The sequence below is a fragment of the Candoia aspera genome, chromosome 8 (genome assembly GCF_035149785.1).
Source record: "Candoia aspera isolate rCanAsp1 chromosome 8, rCanAsp1.hap2, whole genome shotgun sequence".
Taxonomy (NCBI): domain Eukaryota; kingdom Metazoa; phylum Chordata; class Lepidosauria; order Squamata; family Boidae; genus Candoia; species Candoia aspera.
In genome coordinates this window covers 55,155,196-55,177,615 of record NC_086160.1, presented here as the reverse complement: position 1 = coordinate 55,177,615, position 22,420 = coordinate 55,155,196, and the positions used below count along the sequence as shown (strand labels likewise).

The 22,420-nt window shown below is 37.4% G+C and overlaps 1 protein-coding gene across 2 annotated transcripts in view; it reads right to left on the bottom strand.

Annotated features, from left to right (window-relative positions):
* The window catches only part of LEF1 (lymphoid enhancer binding factor 1), a 96,622-nt gene that overhangs the window by 27,293 nt on the left and 46,909 nt on the right, over positions 1-22,420 (bottom strand). The window contains exons 4-6 of one of the 2 annotated variants that reach the window (XM_063310245.1): positions 12,030-12,162; positions 2,908-2,998; positions 761-844 (exon numbers count right to left, since the gene is read on the bottom strand). In XM_063310245.1, coding sequence (XP_063166315.1) covers positions 761-844; positions 2,908-2,998; positions 12,030-12,162 — 308 coding nt within the window. The remainder of the gene's footprint in view (positions 1-760; positions 845-2,907; positions 2,999-12,029; positions 12,163-22,420) is intronic. The other variant, XM_063310246.1, reaches the window with a different exon arrangement.

Sequence of the window (22,420 nt, the reverse complement as noted above, 5' to 3'; positions counted from 1 at the left end):
ATTAAATTACAAAAAGCACATGGATCCTGCACACCCAGCCAACAAATGTGTTAAATTATTTTTACTTGTTTGCTGCATTTTATTGATATAAGATATATAAAAAATTTACAGCAACCTTTGGGTACATGAAGCACAGCATATAGATCCCATATTTTCATAGCACAGAAAGATAAGAGTGATACAAATTATGCCACCACCAACACCTAGTTAGTGCTGCCTGCTTGCACTAACAGTTCTTTATTCATACACCAATATAACCATGTCTACACAGCTTCTTTTGCAGTTATTTTGAAATAGTTTTAAGCCTGGAAAGCTTTTTCCCATCCTGCATTCTACAATTAAATAGAATACTGCAGAGGAAGGAGAGAGAATATAAAGCAAACTGTAAAAATATGACAGTTTTATATTTAATTGTTATACACAAAACTATAAAATGGCACAAATGCAGATTGAACCACAGTCACAAATATTGACTTCACTGCACTTGTATTGACAAAACTGAGACTCTCTTTGGCTTCAAACAGATTGTCGTATCACAGATTTACAGCTTGTTTTTTTTTAATCAGAAGATGATAATGGCAAGCTGTATATACACAGTATTATACACATACATGTGCAAACACACAAACTTAAATGCAGTTTAGCTAATGGGGGCAGAGAAAGCAAGCAAAGGCAGTCACCAGGACTCAAGCAGTATAGCAAATTGCCCCTCCATGTCCAGCATTTACTCCTGAGCCAGTCATTCCACACCTACACCTACCTTGACATGGAAGTGTCGACTGAAAGTGAGGATGGGTAGGGTTGCCTGAATCCACCTGAGATGGGATATACAGGCTGACCTTGCCTGAGGTCACAGAAGAAAGGAACCCATCAATTATACTGTAATAGAAGTGAATCTGCCTTTTACCAACACCAAATGAAGTGATTACCTAGCTAATAACCCAAGTAGCTTGTTCTTCACTTTGTAAGTAAGAGTCATAAACTAGGATTTATTCTTGGTATATAACTGTGATTACTAAAATAGCAACCCACTGGGGATCCCAGTTTTCACATAACACTAACAAATGGGTTGTGGCTTCCTGTATTGTTTAGCCACTCCCATGGCAGGAGGAGGAGCCAAATTGAAGCAATCAGGCAGAGGGAGCTAATAACTGCCTACTTCTGGTAAAGGGGAATTTCTAAATACTCCTAGGATACTGGGTTATCTAACAAATGCAACAACTATATGCAACACTTTAAGCAACTGTGTCTTTTCCCAGGATTGTGAAGCAGCAGAGAGTGTTGTTTACACTCCTGCATGCTCTGAAGCATCTCCTTGAAATCAGATCCAACCTGTTACACAGCCCAAGTTCTTACAGCTTGAATGCAAAACAAAAACCTTGAAAGGAAATTTAAAATACAAAGAAACTTCTAATATAAATTTCTGTTCTTCTGAATATATACACCAATAGCTCAAATTTAACGTTTTAAATATTTTGAACATTTTATTTTTAGTTTACATTGTCTTTTCCTCCACCTTGAATTAATGCAACTTCTGAGTAGAACTTAACACACTTATGTATCAATTTCAGAGAGAATAATTGAATTTCCCTTGAAAGAGTACACTCAATTCTATTCAAGCAGAGCTATTGATTGACAGATTTAATGTTTTAAGGAACTGGTATTTTCAAAGCTGCTGAGCCTTTATAATTCTCACCATGACACTTCTTCACACTTAAATCAAGATCTATGCATGCACAGTAGGTTATGCCATTGCACATGCACACACCCAAAATTCAAATATCAACCCTACAGTACTTTTACCAACAATAAGCAGATTAGAAAAGTATTCTGTGCTGTACACCGTTCATATTACCAGCATTTTTAGTTCAGATTCATCTTCTTTGGAAAAATATGTGCACCAAAGAAACAAAGAATTGCAAAAATCTAAAAGTTGGAACTGAATCTACCCCTACACCCCAGAAATCCTTCCCTAGTGTAAAAGAAGCTGCAATAATATAAAAGAGCTTGGCCATCAAACTGCTGGATCTCTTAATTTTCTTGCAATTAAAATGTTTTTTAAAGTATTTTCAGTATTTTATGACATCAGGGAACTGCCATTCAAATCCTATAGCAATGGAGTTTTTCTATCTAATGTACTAGCTCTGCCCAAATGACAAGTCAATACCAAACTAAAAATCCAAAAGAAGTATAGAGATAGGCCATTAGCATCAGTAATATTATTATCTAAAAATTTACAAAATTTTGGATCACTGCACTACAATTCTTTTTTTCCTCCTTTGCTTATGTCAGATACACTCTTGCTAGCTAATACTGCACCTGACTGACCACTTGGAATAAACTTTATGAAAGGTAAATTCATTCAACTGTTGTTATTTTCAGCTCAGACTAAACAATGAACCCATTTAATACACTGAATGAAATTGGACATGCCTGCCTTCATGAAGGAGAGTTTGCCTTTGAAGAATTTTGCTGAAAATTTGATGAGTGCAAAGTGAGCATATGAATCATGATAATTTAGTGGTGAAATGGCACTCTGTATATACTCAGTGGCACTTGTGAATTTTATAAATCCTTCCAAGGCCTAAAGCAAATAAATGATCTTATCTAACACATATTATCAGACCCCAAGGCGTACGAGCCATATAGTCTGTGAACTGTACAGTGTGTTTCATTTAAGAACATCACATTGTTTCTAGAGTCAAAATTTGTGGGGGCAGTGGGTTGCTCTGCAAATCCAGCTACATTTCCAAACTTGTTATAGTTAATTGTGTTTTGTTATTTAATAATGGAAACATCTGTTTAAAAATGAGTCAGTTCTCAAGTCAATAAAACTGCATTTGATTTAACAGAACACAAAATACAAGCACACATGTATGTGACTCAAAAGTAGCAGGAAGCTCTTACCAGCCAAGTGGTGGGGTTATCTGCCCAACACTGCCAGGAGACAAGGGATAAAAGGTGGAGATATCAGGACCTGGAGGATGCCGTGTCATGCCTGTTAAAAGGTACAGAATGTAAATGATCATTATACAATATAAAAATCCCATGATAAAACAGGGAATACAGCCATTTAATCTAAAAATATATGAAAAGAAAGGTTGAGTCTACAACATTAGGTATTTTCTCCCAACAGTGCATGACATAGACTACTTTTATCTACTCTAGCCTTATGCCTTCCAAACTGTTAATTCTAAGCTAGTATCGCAGCAAAAATTAAAACTGGAGAATTTCATTCAACTCAGAGGATAAGTAATATAATCTCAAATATTTTTAATACAGACCCTTTAGTATAGGATAGTGACTTGCACTAAGTTCCCATGATAAATCAGTGGTACTCAACTAACTTTTTATTGATCTCAAGTAAGTTGTATTGATCTCAGGTAACTTACTTAGGCTGGATCCAACTCTATGTCTTCAGGAACATTGAAGGATTGGACACCAAAATTGCATCTTTTATGAGAACAGATTAAAAGCCAGTACATCATTCAGTGAAACAATCAGTTTTCTAGATACTATCATTTGGGATTAAATTAAATTAATGATACTAGATACCATGTTAGCCATTTCTATAACCATGTGACAGTATTTACCAACTTTTGGTTAGCTTTCCCAAGCACAAATATTCATAAGGGTTGCAGATCCCCAACCTGATATGATTAATAGCCAAAATGTTTTCTGGCACCTCAGTATCTGTGACATAAGTTTTCATAAACCAAATACATAGTCACCTCGGCAGGTAAATGTGTATGTATATACCCTAGGTACAAAGAGAAGGAGGTGTCCAAAGCAAAGCTGAAAGGTCAAGCACTGCACAAGAAGGTAGATGCACCACAATATTATGCAGAACACAAATCAGAATGAGTGTGACTCACTTGTGATAGTGGCCACTGATCACAAATAGGCATAGCAAATCAACAGTATAAAATCATGTAAAAGGACAATAGCTTCCTGCAGAAATCTAGCCAAAACCAGGATTTGATGAGTTGAAATTCCAAAAGCATGGAATTTGGTGTTCATCAGTAATACCAAATTAAGCATTTTCCAATTTCATTTATCTTCCTACCTTAGGAACAACCTTATTTGGTTTATCATAGAAGGACATTATTGGCAGATGAATGAATTCTTAATATCACGGCTGATGTTGTTTGTTGAGGGAGTATGGCAACAGAAGTGGCATCACAATTCAACTTACATTAGATAGCCCATTAGTATTGATGAATACCTGATTTAGACCTGGGTAAAGATTCTAAGGAAGGACAAGCATTCGTCTAAGGCTGTGAAGATGAATAATCATCTTCCAGGATGCACAAAAAAAAGTGCCACCCAAGGCTATCAATTGCAGCAAGCAATATACTATTATCCTTCATGGATGGTCTTACAGCAAGTATATCTTGAGTATTTGGTGAGGTCTCACCAATCTCTTTTTACCTTCACCTTCTCAAATTAAAGTTGAATTTTAAGAATCCCTGATGTAATTCCTGGAGACAGATGTTTCTGGCCAAAGGAATGAAAAAAAGAGAGTTATATTGTAGGATCTGGCTGCAGACAATGATCTTTTCAGTACGCTATGGATTGTATCTGGAAGGAGGTAGAGATGCATCAGTTTGTTTAAGACGATGTTAATGCCTCATGCTTTTTTCCGCTGTGGTGCCTGGAAAGTGGACTTGCTTCAAGGGCATATTTATCAAGGGAGTTCAGGTGAAGATGTCATCAATGTATCTTGAAAAGAGGAAAGGTACTCGGAAATAGGAACCAAGATGCTTACTAAACCATTAAATACTGCAGTCATTTTAGTGTTCATGGGAAAACTTTTGCAACATTTTACTACACTCATATTTAAAATCTAACATTAATGAGCTGGTTGAGAAACAGGTGAGTGTATAATGTTATGCAGGAGTTTTGACAGATTCTTCGTTTCTGTAGTAAAATACATTAAGCAAGGACAGTTATCAATGGATTCTGTTGACTGGAAATACCTTGCAGAAAAGATGCCACCTTGCAGAAAATTAGGTCTTTATGCAAGACCCCAGTTTTAAAAATTTATGCTTATTCTTCATAAGCTTGTGTAAGATTGGATTGTATTCAGTAATCAATTGCGCTCTGCATAGCATTGTGATTACACCAACCCCACCCCTTTCATTGCTTGACCACTGGGCCTCTCCCCCTACTCTTCTCCCTCTAGATACCAATGTCCTTCTCTCTGTACTAGGATATATATACCTACCCATTAGGTGACTGCTTCATGTATCTGATGGAGTAGGCTGTGGCCCAGAAAAGCTTATGCTACAAGACCCGTGGTTTTTACATTTCTTGATTGATTTTCTCTCTGATTCAAAAAGAAAAAAAGGAAGAAGTTATATGACACACAAGTGATAAAGTAGTAGCATTTGTGTGACTTTAATAGATTAAGTCATCAGAAACCATTGAACAGCTAAATACGTAAGAAGGGGCTGGGGGAAGAATGAAAGCAGCAGTTTCAAAAAGACTTATTAGATTTTGTAAATTGCTACTTATACATTTTATATGGTTCTCTTGAGATATTCAGCTTTTATGAATTTGCTACCACTGAGGATCAGTGGTTAATTAAGAATCGTTTTCAGGCCTGCAGTGGTCATACTTGATACGATTCATTTACCTTCTGAGTCTCACTCCAGCTCTGGCTAAGCTCCTCATCAAGTTGACTCTTGGGTGCCAAGGTCATTCTTTTGTAGTAGTTAATATTTTTGGAGTGGAGCAAGGAAGTCTCACTGGAAATTATCCATCAATTCACTCTCTCAAAAATGTAAAAACATGCTACAGATTCTAAAAATCACCTTAAGGATTAAAGCTAATCCGAATCCTAGATGAGCCCATGGTTTTCACGCTCTATCTAAATCTCATATCCCAAGGAGATATGATGGTCACAAAGACCATGCCTGGATGGATTTAGTGCATTAAGGAAGAAGCAAAATAAATAAAATAAAACAAAATGTCTTACTTTATATGTAAGTCCTCCATTCTAAATGAGCAGAGGGACAAGTGACTGGATCATTAAAAAAGCTACAGTATAAAATTCAATTAAGAAATTGCAATTAATGAAAACTCCTTCCTTCCTGCAGCTTCTTTATATAAACATCTGGTCCACTTTATCAGCCATCCATTCAGCTATGCAGGAAATGTCCAAAACTAGCTTGCCTGTACTCAGTAGCTAAGCTTGTACACACGCATACACAAAGTAGCAAGGAGCAATAAATTCGTAGTGTTAACAGTGAATCTTATTTTGCTACATTTATAAATCTCCTTGACCATTTACTAAATCTCCTACAAGAACACATCCCATTATTTTTCTTGGGGTCTCAGCATATAAGGTTGCTTTAAAGAAACATATGTGAGCTAAGGAAGCCTTAATTCTTAAGAAGACTATTATGTCAGTGAAGGTTCATAGAGTAATGTTTAAGAAAAGATTCTAAAAACCTCTTTTCCTGTAAGGCATATGGGCAGAATAGTATATAGTAAACACAGACATTACTTAAGCCACATAGACAAATTATCTGTTCCACTAGTACTTTTCTACTGCACCCACACAGAATCACTGTAGGCATCTCTGGGAAACAGAGCTAAATAAAAGCATTCCTTCATGTGCCAGGGATTAAAGATCATAAGTGCTTGGAGGATTGTAGGCCTGCATATGCTTTAGTTTCACATTATCAGCCAAGATCAGACATCATCATGTGAGGCTGCTCCTATCTACTTTTGAGCCTTCAGCACAATACCAGTCTAAGCTACCAAGAGGTAATAGCTAAAATAATCCCATCTTTTTTTTTAAAAAAAGCTAGAAAGTTGTGGGACTTTGGATATGTGAAAAACTTGAAATAATACTGTATGCCTATTTCAGTTCTTCTAGTTTGCTTCTTCATCCTGAGAAGTGAAACACCTCCCACCTTTTTCATACATCTGAGATGGTGGTTAGATTCAAACCCTGCACTAAGCCACAGTGTAGTTGGCTTGGTTTTGGCTTAGCACAGTCGTCCTCAAACTGTCATGACCATGGGGAGTTGCAAGTAACTTTGAGAGGGGTCACAATCACTGTTTCAAAGTCACCTTGGGCTTGGTAGTTGAGCTCAGATTTCTAAATTTTACTAAGCTTATGAATTGGTTTTCCATCTTGTTCCTTTTCTTAACAAAGGTGGAAGGGTTCTATGAACAATAGTATATTCTTTAACTAACAGAACACCTTTTGTAATATCTGGTAAAATCCATTGTTATATTAAAATTGTTGATTGAACTTTCATAATTTGCTTTGATCAAAGTACTGTGTTTTGTGGATTTTAATGCAGTTGAAATGGACAAAACTCTCACTTCCTAACAGTATTTTTGCTTAGGATCTTAGGATCAGTGCACAAAATGAGAACAACAAAAAAATGAGAAGAGAAGAAAGTGAGAAGGCCATGACCATAAAAATTCAATTCGCAACATACTACTTGTGCAAGTCAGGTTTTTCTTCAGTTGCTGCTTTAAAGAGCATGAGGTATAAATCAAAAGTACATGTGAAATGAGAAAAGAGAGTGGCTGTCTTGAAATGAAAGCCACTTTTTCAGGAATTATGAAAAAATAAGCTAAACTTTCTCATTTAAAAATATGTGGTGGTTAGTTCTTGTTTCTTCATTTCTAATAAAATTGTTTTTTTTAAAGTTGTATGACTCTGTTGTTGTTTTACTTGACAGATTAAAAATTAATTATTAAAAATAAGTGGTATATTTATTTCCTGCCTAAACCAGCCACCAGTGAAATCATTACTTTTATTCATGGGAAGACACATATATTCATTTTTCATTTGAGGAGTCCATAGAGCTGTAAACCTTGAGAATCCCTGGTTGAGCATATTTTCTGATCTCAATCATATTGATTTATAAAATATGGTTTCTTGAGTAGAACTTAAAGCAATACAAGTGGCTCTAATTATTTGTGGATTGTCCTGTCCAGCATAAAATTATGAATGATGAAACTTTGTGTTGGAAGTCCTGGCAAATCCAGCATGCCTCATTAGCATGTGACTTAGCATGCAAATTGAGTTGTCCCACAATGCAACTCTGAGGAAGCTGTTTGTTGCCACTCCCACTTCCTCTCTCTCTCCTCCTCCTTCCTCTACCCAGGGAGAAGTAAGCATGCTCTCCATTCATCAGGGCCATGTGCTCAGGCCTTGATGAAGGATTCTGCCCCTTTCTTTCACATAGCCCTTGGCAGGGCTGAGGGTTTAAGGCAAACTAAATATTTAGAAAGAAAAGAAGAACAAAGGAACTTCATCTTTTCCACCAAGATGGATGTAACAGAAGCAACAATAAAGTCAGTAAGAAATTCTTTTACTTATCTTAACCTAATCTGTCTAAGTGTATGATTCTTCATGCTTGTGAGGGCTGAGTGTGTAAGATCAATAACCTGTATTTCTTTGGCATGCTCACTGAAGCTAATTTAAGATAATATTCTTTTTCTGTGCCAGCATCTCAGCTGTGTTACAAGCTCTGCTCCATTTCAGTGGTTCTAGCAGGCCACTAAATTGGCTTCACTCTGAATAATGAGACTGAGGGAATTGAGGGGTTAGGTTGTGGAGATGATACTTTCTCCTTCTTCTGTGAGCATTTCCTCCCTCTTTTTTCTCATAAGTGTCATCTTCTTGATTACAGGAGCAACTCTGGCCACAAATGCCAGTGCTGTGATTGAAGGGTTTAGAGCCTTGTTCCCCAACCTTGGCAACTTTAGGATTCCCCCAAGCTAGCTGGGGAATTCTGGGAGTTGTAGTCCACCCATCTTAAAGTTGCCAAAGTTGGGGAACACTGGTTTAGAGAACAGAGGACTCCCCAACCACAAGCACCACACAGTCACTGAGGCTAGCTGGGAGTAGTTTGCAGGCAGCACTAGCAATGGGTGGTGCAATTAAGAAGCCCTCCAGTCCAATGGAATGGAGAAGCCAGTGTGAGCCATTAAGGACTCCCTCCATCACCAACTGAGCCGGCTGCTCCAATGCTGCAGGGGAGCCATGGGGAGCTTCATGACTGGGCTTACCCAGTAAGATCCACCACGACTGATCAAGGAAAAACAGGAGGAAATACATTGCACAGACCCCTAATCCTAATCCTTAAAAAGTGTAGTTAATACATACACAAAGCCCATCTGATATTTTATGCATGCATTAAAATAATAAAAAACAAGGCCCAAACCATGGATACACAAAAAGCGATATATATATACACACGCACAAATACAACCCCCACCCCCAAAACACTGATGATGAGTTAGTAGATAAAGCCTACCTGTAGTGGATTATTCTGTTACATAATATATTATTTCATTACTTAAAATGCAATAAAAGGGCACCAATAAAAGCTCCATTCATAGGACAGTATTAAATGACATTTTTTTTGGCTATACATATAATGACAAATCTAGTACTCATACACTCTTTAACATATTACCTAGAAGAGGGTTCTTCATTTTTCTTTGATTGTAGAACCCCTGATTATGAGGTCAAAGCTCTAGTGAGAGAAAATTGGCTGCATTCAAGCGATTTTTTTTTTTTGGCTCTTAGTGTTTCAAGGAACTTTATTAAGTGCTTGTGCAAATGCCCATGCTTCAAAAAGAAAAAAAAAAGATATATCTAAGTAGGTACCAGACTTCATATTATCATATCTAGAATGGTGACAAGGTAGATATTATCAACACAATCCTGAATTCCAGACAAGAATTCTATTGTTGGTATAATAACTTCCTTAGGGTTGCCAGCTACAGGAAAAACCAAGAATATTGTGGTATTTCCTACTACAGGATACTTAAAAGTACAATAAATAAATCTTACTAATTCATTTTGGCATATATAATTTAGAGACTATGGTCCATCTTTGCATGGAGTATTATCTTGAAATAAAATGCATACAAACACACAATTACTTCATTTCCCTTCGACCTGTTTATTTGTACCCATCCAATCATAGTAAACTCCTATCTCAGGATAAAACTGATAAATAATTGATAAAGTAACAGAGTATTCATTTTTGCCTCTCAGTGTTTGTATAAGCCATTCAGGAGTCTTATAATGGAACATTCAATATGCATTATGTCTCATATTTATGATCAGAACAGTACATTGAGCATTGATTAAAATGCTCAATGACATAAATGCTAGTTATTTTTCCAACATTCTTTTCTTCTCTAACAGATTTTTCTTAATTTCTGTTCTTGTCTCACAATCGGTTTTTTGTTTTTGTCTTTCAAACTTATACCACTGACCATACCATAGTCCAATAACCTAAAATCATGCATACCATTCATCTTGCTTTATTATATCCAGGTTGCAATATTTTGTTTATTCCTAGCTGTCAGATTCTGTAGTATATACAGCAAAGTATATACAGCAAACCTACACCACTTCTGTTCTAAAAAACGTTACCTGTTTTTGCATGTTCTATGGCCAATTTCAAATTAGCCAAATTGAGATTCTTGCATCAAAAAATTCAAACTGCAATATTATACTCTGGTAATCAAGATTATGGACAATCTTTTGGGGCCAACAGATATATTTGAACATCAGATTAAGCTATATGCCTCAGTTACAGGTGAAATATACAGTATGATGGCTTTATAACTGTAAGTGTATACAAACTAGTGTGCAAAACAATTTTTATATACCTGAGAATATTTACTTTAAATAATATCATCTCTCTCTCTCAGTTTCCAGAGAGGTAGTAGTGTTGGTTAGTTACAGGAAAAATATAGGTTTCTGTAATTTTAAAATCTAATAAATTTATTAGGGCATCAACTTCTGTTGATCAAGGTATGTCTCCTCAGATATATGGAGCATTAAGATTTATGGTTAGTTCATGGGTGGAATAAATTAGAAGGAAGTGAAATGAAGGAGATAAATACAGAGGTAATAATACAGAATGGCCATTCAAAAAATAGTGGACAAATTATTCCCACACTGATGGGCTGATTAACACACATAGAAAACACTGAGTCATTGTTTTCAGATGAGGGTGTATACCACCCTGGAAGGGTTCTACTTTATTTTAGAGAAGTTATGAAATCTACAAAGATGCAGCACAATGATTAAAGAGAGAAACAAGCTTTTAACACCTGGACTGAGGTTTGCAAAGCAAGAAAAGCAAGATAAACAAATCATTATTGATCACCGCATGGTCTCTCATTTTAGCCAGCAGTGTTTCATAACAGTTTTTCACAAGGATGACTACAAACACCCATTAAGCTTTTGGCCATCAATAGGCAGTTGGCATACAGAGATGTGAAGCTGACAGAAATCTAAATTTGGATATCATTCAAATGGCTACTTGCTGATATAGCTATATTAGAAAACAGGAATTAGTCAAAGTTCTTTTTCAAAGCTTGTGGTCAAGCTAAGCTTCCAAAAGTGCCTGAGAACAAATGAATAATATCTAGTCAAGTACAGGTAGTCACATTTAGTGACTGCCTCATTTCAGGACCATTTGCAGATACGACAGCAATAAAAAAATAACTTTGCAACCAATCCTCGCATTTATGACCTTTGCAGGTCTGTAAAGCAAAGGAAAGCTGAAGTTATATTGTAAGCACAGTCACAGTTTCATTTAGCAACCGCTTCGCTTAGCCCCGAGTTGCCAGTCCCAATTTTGGCATCTAAATGAGGACCACCTGTATTTCAAATCTGATGCTACATGTGAGGGAAGCCATTTGGATTCCTTTGAAGAAAGACTATTTTAATCTTCCTGATGTCAAATGGCTGGTAACAGAAAGCAAAAATGGCATCTTCTTTTCAGTTATCTGGACCTAAAGTTTCAAAAACTCAAGAGATATTTTAAAACTTCTGGGCTCCACTTCAAATGCAACAGGGTTAGGGTCATCTGGAAAAAAGGGAAAACCTAGGCATCCTATAGTATAGCAATACTATAGGATGGTACTAAAATATGCTTTTCAGCATCTGAGGCTCTCAGAAGAAAGCATGGACAGATTTTCTCCTAAAACCTCTTTCAATTACTGTAAAAATCAAAGGATTTGCTCACCTTGTTTTGTGTTGACATCTGAGGGGAGGTGTGAAGGATGTGTCCCTGGAGAAAAATGTTCATCGCTGTAGGTGATGAGTGGAGTGAGAGGGTGGACTGCATGGGAAGGTTGCACCACAGGGACTTTGTTGGACTGCAAACAAAAACAAAAACAAAAGGCTTGAGTAGCATTTCTTTCTTTTGCTTGCTTTTCTTAAACTGATAGGCCTGATAAAAATAGTGCATATTTAACTGCCTGGTTTTTACCTGAACGATCAGAGACATTTACAAAAGGGGACAATTTAAACCTAACTCTCTTTTGCACACACCTATGCACACACATGCTAACGCTCACTCTAAGCAGTGGTTTAAATAATGGTTTGTTGAATAAGCCACAAAAACTGGATTTAAGCAGAATATAGAGCCATTAACCACAGTTTACAAATAATACAATGGCTGGGGACATAAAACATGCTAAAGTAAAATCAAACAAAGCTAGGTTCAGTACAATGGAAGAACTCAACCACAGGTAGCAAATCATGCCCATCTAGTTCATAACAATAGCCACTGATCAAATTTAACAGTCTCCCCCCACCACTTGCACAATAAGTTGCCAGGGACTGGCAGACGCATCACTTTGTTATTCATTTTAGACAGAAAAAATTAGGTAGGAGAGTATCAAAACCTGACAAGCCATAATGCATTGTAATCTAGCCTGGAGTAATATTTACTACAAAAGGTTAGAAGACACAAAAAGTAGTTTTATCGTGGCACCCACTACAAAAGTTGGCCATTATAGCACATATGGCCACAAAATGTTCATCCAGCAGAAGTCTGAGGATATTCTGCAACTCCATCTAGTCCTACCTCGATGTGCTCTACTTCTGTTTGTTTTTCTGAGCACATGGGAACATTTCTAAGCAAAGCACTAAGCCACAACCGATATACTACTCTCATTCTCCACAAGATTGCTAAAGGGATCAGAGACATCCGGGAAAATAAAGACGATACAAAAGACTTTGCTTCACAGGACACCAAACTCATTTATTATTTTAAACAAAAGTTTTAAAAAATATTAAGATCATGAAGGCTCCTGTTTTAGACATTCCTGTCCACCCAAGTGCCTCCAAACCTTGATCACTTGTTAGCATATAAACATAGTAGTCTAATACTACTAAATGCTGAATCACAGAAGTCTGATGCAAAGATAGACAACTTGTTTGGCCTTACATCTAACAAAAGAGATGTGCTAAAAACCTTTGGGTCATAGCTAGGTAGAGACTTCCTTAAATGGAGGTTGATTCTTAATAACTACCACCACAAGTAGTTTTCTTGAGAGCATTAAGGAAGAGGCTTGCCTTTGCATTCTTCTAAGATTCTTTCCAAATTCTAGCATGCAGCCCTAGATTTCTTGGGGAGTCTTACATCCAAGTCCAAACCTGACCCTACTTGGCTACTGGGGATTGGGGTGTTATCATCAACTGCAGTCTTTCCTGTCTTCCTAAAGAAAGCAATGCTCATGCTACAAAATCAGATTCAATAGTCAAGGTAAAGGAGACCTTCTCTGAAGCATGGAGGGAAATGAAGCCATTCTGTTGTTGGGTGCAACCATCCCCTCAAGCTGAAGAGTACCAGAGTTACCACAGTAATCCCCATTTTTTCACATATACATCTATGCAAAACATGAAAAATGTCTGAGACTCATTTGCATTATTAAATTGTGTTCTTTGGTTCATTTTCCACTTTCAAGAAAAATCTCAATATAATTTGAAGACATTGTGTAAAACCCTTTCAGCATTTTTTGAAATAATCACAAACATACATTCATGATGGATAGGCTAATGGGAAGTGAGGACCGATTCCTACCAAAATGCAGATATTGCTCATTAAAACTCCACTCGTAAGATATTAGAAACTAAATATAGAGGGGTTTTTTACTGACGTTATTTGAATGTTTTTATAATAGAATTCATAGATCATATTTAAAACACAGTACCAGAGTCTATATTTTAGTGTCACCTAGAAAAAAAATGCCACATTTTTTAATCTACTACTTTTTCTTTGCATACGTTCCCTTGTTTCCAGAGCACTACCTTAAGGAACTTGCATTAGCAAGTAGTATCATTTTAATGTCTGACCTATCCCTCCAGTCATATAGCTCAGAATCTTCTGCATGGATTTTTGCTAAATTATGCTATCCTTCCTCTCCTCTTAATTTTACGGTTTTCAACACAGATTTGCTTTCCTGTGGGAAGGAGATAAGAACCTGAGGATTTTAATTTAAGCTTTGGCCTTGTCTTATATTTTGCAAGAGAGAGAGAGAGAGCGTGCACACGGACGCATGCACAAGCAGGAGAGAAAAAGCAATGCCACTCATAAGTGGTTGAAAGCCATTAAGCATTAGGTCCATTATTTGTCACCAAATAATAAAGCAGAATGAATTTCCATTAAGATATACGAGTTAGCATGCAAGAGATATTTGAAGCAGCAATGCATCTTTCCATTTTTAAAGAAAACACATATTCACAAACGTTCATAAACATTGAATAACTGGTTCCAGATTATCCATACCTACAAGAGCTGATTGTTTGGGAAGACATTTTTTAAAACAAACAAATATATCTGAGATTATGCAAGCTGCATTGAAAACAGAAGTTTACAGCAACACATCACCCCCACATCATTGGAGAAGCCACCTATAAAATATGTGCTTAATGCAACTGCTTCCAATACAAACAGTAACTCTTTCCCATCTAAACAGTATCATTATAATACCCTTGTGTTTCTTTCTTTGCCACAAGGAGCTCTTTTACCTTCTTCCTTTGTATAAATAAAATGTTCTATTTACATACTTTGTTATAGTTCATGCAGTGCTAAGATATCTAATGAGAAGAGCATTTCTACAGTTTCTTCTGTATGATTGTCAAGAAGGACAATTCCACACCACATCCTAAGTTGCTGATCTCTCATGCTGCTCCCAGCTATTCCTTAAGCCAACTTTACAGATTCCAGCGTGGATTGCAATGGTTTGGCAATGGGGCTGCTTGGTGCTCAGTCTGGACTACTGTCACTGCAGTTCCTTTCTTCTTGCTGGTCCAATTCATGCAGAGAAGGCAAGCCAGTTTAGGCAGATCCATTCCTCCTTTCAAGAAATGGTGGGTGGTCCATACAAAGATGGGACAAACCGAAAGGCTCCACATTTCAGCCAGGAAAGAGTGTTCATGGCTCTTTGCCCAGGCTTTTGGTCAGGATGACTGAAGCTTCCTTTTAATCTAGGTTGTTTTCTTTTGTTTCTTATTGTTCTGACATCCTACCATCTTTACTCTTGTGTTTCTTGTCATTTTTAATGTCTCATTTTTAATGTTTTAAATAATTTGTAAACCACCCATAATATTCTTATGGACCACATGGGCCCTCCTTAAAACCTTGTGTCATCAAGGGACAGATACATATTATTAATATAATATTTTAGAATATATTGTTATTATATAATAATACCTGAAGTAATACAATGTATAATTACATATGCCTGATTCTCTGTGATGCTCTGTGGAAGATAAAGTTGAAGTCTGAAGAAGCAAGATAGAAAGTGAACTGACATTATTGAAATTTTGGTGTTGGAGATTTCTGAGAATACCATGGATAGACAAGGGAAAAAATGGATCATGGAACAAATCAATCCAGAGTTCTCACTCAAGGCAAAACAACTAGGATCTGACTATCATAGTCTGAACACATTATGCAAAGACCTAGCTCTCTTGAGAAGTCAATAATGCTAGGAAAGGTAGAAGGAAAGAGAAAAAGAGGACAGGCAGCAGCATGGTGGATGGACTCCATTACAGTGTAATGGGTACACCATTGGAAGGTACCAATTTGGGGAAAGATCACCCAGTAGTAAATCTATCCAAGTGATCCCTAAGAACTAGCACTGACTTGAAGGCACATAAACAAATATTGTTCCCATATTGCAATTTTAGCAACCTCATTTTGTTAAATCGCAGGATTGGATATAATAAATACAACAAATGAGCATAAACCCAGAATGCTATCACATCAGCAAATAAAGACCACCAGTAAAGCAACAAGCAAAGCTACAATCAATCAATACCAAAGCACCCAAGTTATTCTTCCAACCAGTCCTCCAGGAAGAAAGCATTCCTTATATAGGTTATTAGTGCCAAGAAGGCTCTCTCTCATGTTTTCACATACAGGACAGATTCCAATGGTGATAGGTTATCTTGCTCAGCAATCTTAATATTCAACTGGTGTGTATTATGGAGATGCAGACCTGGTACTATGCTTGCAAGCCATTAAGGGCTTAAACATCACACAAATATCTAGAGCTTAGTTTAGAAGTCTACTGGAAATCAATTCCCATAAAATAGGGACAGCAGAGTTTTTGCATTTGGACCTGTATTTCTTTTCAGCAGCCAAAGGTGCAGGGTCAGAATTTTCACTTTTTAAATTCATATTTATGTTCAGATAAAATAGGTTTGCTAAGCCTATTGAGAACTTAATATACATATTCCTTGTAGCTTTTATTCCCAAACTCTCAAACAATAGAAAATATTACAACTTTTGTTCATTATTGTAAAAATTGTGCTGTATCCTTTTATATGCTTTTCTTGATATTCAGGTCATCTCCAAAGGCATCCTTACTAGTGTATCAACTATTGTGGTTGCACCACCTTTGTCCAGGAATGGTCATAACTGGTGAGCCAAATGTAACTGATGACCAGCACCTTGGGTCTCCAAAACTACCTAAACATCTTGTGATAAATATGAACTTAGGAAAACTTCTAAACTATGTAATTCCTCTTCCAAGGAAATGTAAGTCCATCCAGTACCTTACTAATCCTTAACCTACCCATTTACATAGCCTCCACCTTTTCAGAAACCTGTTTGTTGGTCTTCATTCAGTTTGTTGGTTGCTTTACGGTGTACAGTTAGTGCCTACAAATGATTTACTATGGGTTAACTTTGTTGGGTTAGTTTATATCTGGTTATACTGGATGACAAGTATTTTAAAATGTACATCACAAAAATAAACAGTGGCAGTAACTTATTTGATTTTTTCCTGCTGAAGTCCAAATACTCACAATTCAGAATAATGTCATGAGTGCCGTTGAGCTGAAGACATCAGCGCAATGGCACACATGACAATAACGAGGAAGCAGGGGAAGGGGCTCAAGATAAGCAGCCATCAGCTCACAAAGAAGAAAGAAGAAGAGACAAAGGCTAAGCAGATCGCGAGGCACACCCAAGCTGTTAGCACTAGCGCAACGGAGATCGCCCAGCTGACAGCAATCACCGGATGAATAAGGAAACCGATGATGGGCGATCCTGGAGCACCAGCGGGGCCTCGCAACCCCTCACCTACCGGCAAGACAGCATGTTGGACAAAGGGGGGATGACGTAACCCTGAGTGAGGGGGCGCTGACCGGCACGGGGTATTTAAACCCCGCACCGGCGCGCTCCTGTCACTCTCAGCTTTTTTCTACAACTGACACTACGTGATGAATAAAACAGAACCTGCTTCAACTGAACCAGTGTCTGTGCTTTACTCAGCAGTAGGCAGTGCATGACAAATAATCAAATCAAAATAAGAAGTAATAAGAAATAAATAACACATGAAAATACCATACATGGCTACTTAGGTAAAGGTAAAGGTTTCCCTTGACGTAAAGTCCAGTCGTGTCCGACTCTAGGGGGCGGTGCTCATCTCCGTTTCTAAGCCTTGGAGCCGGCGTTGTCATAGACACTTCTGGGTCATGTGGCCAGCATGACGACTCGGAACGCCGTTACCTTCCCGCCGAAGCGGTACCTATTGATCTACTCACATTTGCATGTTTTCGAACTGCTAGGTGAGCAGGAGCTGGGACGAGCAACGGGAGCTCACCCCACCGCGCGGTTTCGAACCGCCGACCTTCCGATCGACAGCTCAGCGGTTTAACCCGCAGCGCCACCGCATCCCACACATGGCTACTTAAAAATGACAAAAATAACTCCAAAAAAAAAATTAAGAGAAAAAAAAAAATGTAAACAAATTGAGTTTCTAAGCCAAACACAGAGCAACAGTGTAGTTCTTCTAAACTAGCACAAACTGAAACATTAAGTATCCTGTATAATTTCTTAAATAGTTATGAGTGCAGATCTGAAAACTTTCCAATCTCAAAATATTCCAATCTTGAAATGACCATTTCAAGTGTTCAGAATGTTATACAAAATTTGGCTCTTGTTGGTGTACATGTTTTCACACACCAGTGTTGAGTATGCTGCAGAAAATGTGAAAATGTTAAGACAACTAGTACAGTGTTTGTTTGGGTCATTTGTTAAGCTTGGTACACATGGGCACTCTTGGTGCTGAGCCTCAGCACTCATTCAAAAATGCAAAGATTCTGCTTTGCTGAGCTTTGATATTTGTACATTTTGTGAATGCTCTGTCTTATTTATATAATACATTAGTCATGCAGTTACGAAGCACCAGCACCCCTCCATTTTTTTCATCTAGCAACTTCTTCGTTGTTGTTTATTCGTTCAGTCACTTCCGACTCTTCGTGACTTCATGGACCAGCCCACGCCAGAGCTTCCTGTCGGTCGTCACCACCCCCAGCTCCCCCAGGGACGAGTCCGTCACCTCTAGAATATCATCCATCCACCTTGCCCTTGGTCGGCCCCTCTTCCTTTTGCCTTCCACTCTCCCTAGCATCAGCATCTTCTCCAGGGTGTCCTGTCTTCTCATTATGTGGCCAAAGTATTTCAGTTTGGCCTTTAATATCATTCCCTCAAGTGAGCAGTCTGGCTTGATTTCCTGGAGGATGCACTGGTTTGATCTTCTGGCAGTCCAAGGCACTCTCAGAATTTTCCTCCAACACCACAGTTCAAAAGCATCGATCTTCCTTCGCTCAGCCTTCCTTATGGTACAGCTCTCGCAGCCATATGTTACTACAGGGAACACCATTGCTTTAACTATGCAGACCTTTGTTGTCAGTGTGATGTCTCTGCTCTTAACTATGTTATCGAGATTGGTCATTGCTCTTCTCCCAAGGAGAACTTCTTTATGTCAAGCAAAAATATCAGGAAAAAACAATAACATTGTTTTTTCCCCTCCTGGGGTTATGCTTAATAAGCTGGCCAAAAGGAAAAAAAAAAGGTATTCCAAATTTGTTAATTTGTCTCATCAAGTAAGTAGGATGTCATTGCTTACAGAAAATGTGGACAAGGACTTAAAAAAAAATTAAGAATACCCCATAGGAATAGAGGGAAGTACAATTTATGCCTCCCTGGCTTTAGTTTTAGGCCAGACATATTTGTCTTCAGACTAGTCACTAGAACATGTGCTAATTGAAAGGAATATTGAAAAGATTAGTTGTTCTCTTTGTCCTATAAGCTATTCAGAGGGTTTACTTAAAGACACAGAAAAGGTTTCTGTTTATTCCCTTCTGCTGAAGGTTTCCTAATAGCAGATTCTTATCTCAAAATACCTTTCTAAGGGTGAGAGCAAAGCTGTTCCCAATATTTCCAAAACAGATGTTAATGTTTCCAAAACTCTTTAAAAAGTCACAGAGTTTATGCAATTCTTATGACAGACAGCCCTCGTGGTCAAACAGCCCCGTTATTCTTGCAGCCCTGGGATGGAGAACAAGTCTAAAGCGGCTGGTCAAAACAGTTTTAAAAAAAAAAGGCTGAGTTTTGTTCTGGTGCAACACAGAACAGCCAAGCCATTGGAGTTTTGCTCCACTGAGTTAACTGGAAACGTTCTGTCGGCACACTTCACATAGCTTTGTTCCAAGTTCAAAATTAAATCCTGTTTCATTCCTACCCATAGTTATAAGCAATTTTAAATCCTTTTTAAGCCATTTATAGTGTTTATAAATTATAGTTCCATCATTTATATATGCCTTGATTAATTTACTTATTGATTTCAGATCAATAAAGCCAGTTCAGTGTTCAAAGTTCAGACTTGAATTTTATGTTATAGTACTCTGAAGAAGGAGAAAGAAAGGTATTAATGTTAATAAGTTGTCTCCTTAAAGCAGCCGCTTCTTTCTTTCTTTCTTTCTTTCCCATTTCCAAAGGCTGAAAAAAAATCATGGCTGCTTTATTCTGAAGAAAAAAGATGCTTCCACAGAATTTCTTTCAGAACATAAACAGGCACAAACACACTTTTAAAGGAAATCAAATATATGGCAACCTTTCCTCCTTAGTTTCTTCTCAAGATGTTGGGACTTCAACTCTAAGTCTCTCCTGGCAATATGCTAACATATTTGGAGAACACAAGGTTGGGAAAGACTGACCTATGTACTGTAGTAAGATACTGGAAATCTGTAGAATCCAATAGCCTAAAAATCCTACTATTTCAAAGTTGACATATTTTTTAAAAATGAATGCAAATGTATCTCAACCTTCATACTCTAATTCTCTTAAAGTAAGTTGTCTCCTGTCTCAAGACACATAATGGCAGCATAAATCACACAAAGAGACCCTAAGGGTATTGGGCATATATTTTGAATATTTACAGTAACATTTTCAGCCATTTTTTCATCAAAGTAATCCCAAAGCAATGTGAAGTAAGCCAAATAAAACCAGGCTAAATTCCAAAAGTTGTAATCATAAAACAAGACCATGACAATACTATCAGAAACATATTAAGCGATGTTTCAGCAGATTTCAGCCAAAAGTCTCATATAAAAAATAGGTCTTTAGATGGTATTAAAAGCTGGTTGCACTTAAGGACAAAAACAGTAAGGATAAATTCCATATTTGGAGTCTCTGTATCAAAAAAGCACCTTCTTGTATTGCTGCAGCATGAGTGGATCCCAAGTGAAGCATCTTCAAGATAGCATCCCCACTCTTACTTTCCAGGCTGCTACATAAAGGATAGGATAGTCCATCAAATATTGACGCCCTAAGCTGTACAGAGTTTTATGCAATGGCACAACATTTTGAGTTTGGCTTAGTATACAGAGACCAGTGTGGCCCCTTCAAAATAGGCATAATTTGTTCAAAATAAACTGCAGGCTTTTGCACTAGCTTCAGAATGCTGACCAACTTCAAAGGCAGCCCTATATAATGTTCATTATAGTAGTCTAATCTTGAAGTTACCCATGCATAAATAACTGTATCTATGTTATTCCTGAATAGGAATAGCTGTATCTGGCAAAGCACCTGGAGCGAGGAAAAGGCACTCCTTACCACAAAGCCCCACTGATCGCTATCAAACAAGGAACACTCTCAGATTCTGCATGTCTTCCTGGAGAGAGGATGCAATCTCATCCAGAGGAACCACCTATACATGGTGTGTCTTGTTGGGATTCAATCTCAGATTAGTTATCATCATCCAACCTAGCACTTCACCCTGTACAAAATGGAGCAGCTCATTCACCTGCCCTAGATTCTGATATAAGGCAGCTTGTTGTCATTAACCTCAAGAAATAAATGTACAAAATTCTACAATTTTTCTTACAAAGCTAAATCAAGTATAATATTGACATAGCCGTTAAGAATGGCAGGTGATACCTTAATGCAGCTGACTCTTCTCAATACAGATTTTGTCTGAATGCACATTTACATGCTAAGACATCCAGTTGTTACAATAGCCTGTATTTATAGAAGTACAATAGTTAAAATCAATGAATATAATCAGTATTAATGGCATAAAGGTTTAGCTTTAAATCATCATAAGGAAAACCACAGGAGCTATTGATACTCTTTTCCAGATCAAAGAAACCAAAGGAAGACTCTCAACAATCGTTTTGCAATAAGTGTAAGCATGAATTGCTGGCATGTATTTTTGTTTCTGACATTATTGGTTCTAGAATTTTCAGAACATAGACACCTGTGTTTCTTTGCATGCATGCACACACACACCCACACACCTGCCACTAAGGAGGCTTTTAACTGATTATTCCAGATTTTTCTTTATATTGTACTTTTTTTGTACTTGTACTAATTGTACTGATTTCCAAATTTTGGAATTTTATAACTAAAATCCTGTTCAAAGTAAGTTTATCTCTTTTTAGAAAGCTCAATGAACACTTTCTCACTTTGTGTATTATTTCAACCTTAGAATTTCACACATGTTTATACATAAACTGAATGCTTCAGTTTCAACCAGCTATTCTGCTTGTCATGGGTGATATCACTATATAACAGAGTTCCAGATGTCTCCCTGCTGGACTGGTAATCTCCACCAAGGCATCCTCAGCTGATTATAATAGTCACAACAGGGTAAAGGGTGGTTACTTCTTTCTATTTTATAATGCATGTAAAGCTCCTACAAAAATAAGTTCCAGAGTTTTCATTAGACCTTTTCCGTCTCAACAAGAAACTTTTCAGGTGATGTCTATAAGGGTCTAGAGTACTGGATCCTTTGTATAGAACTTGGTGTGCAGAGGAATTGCACCAGAATA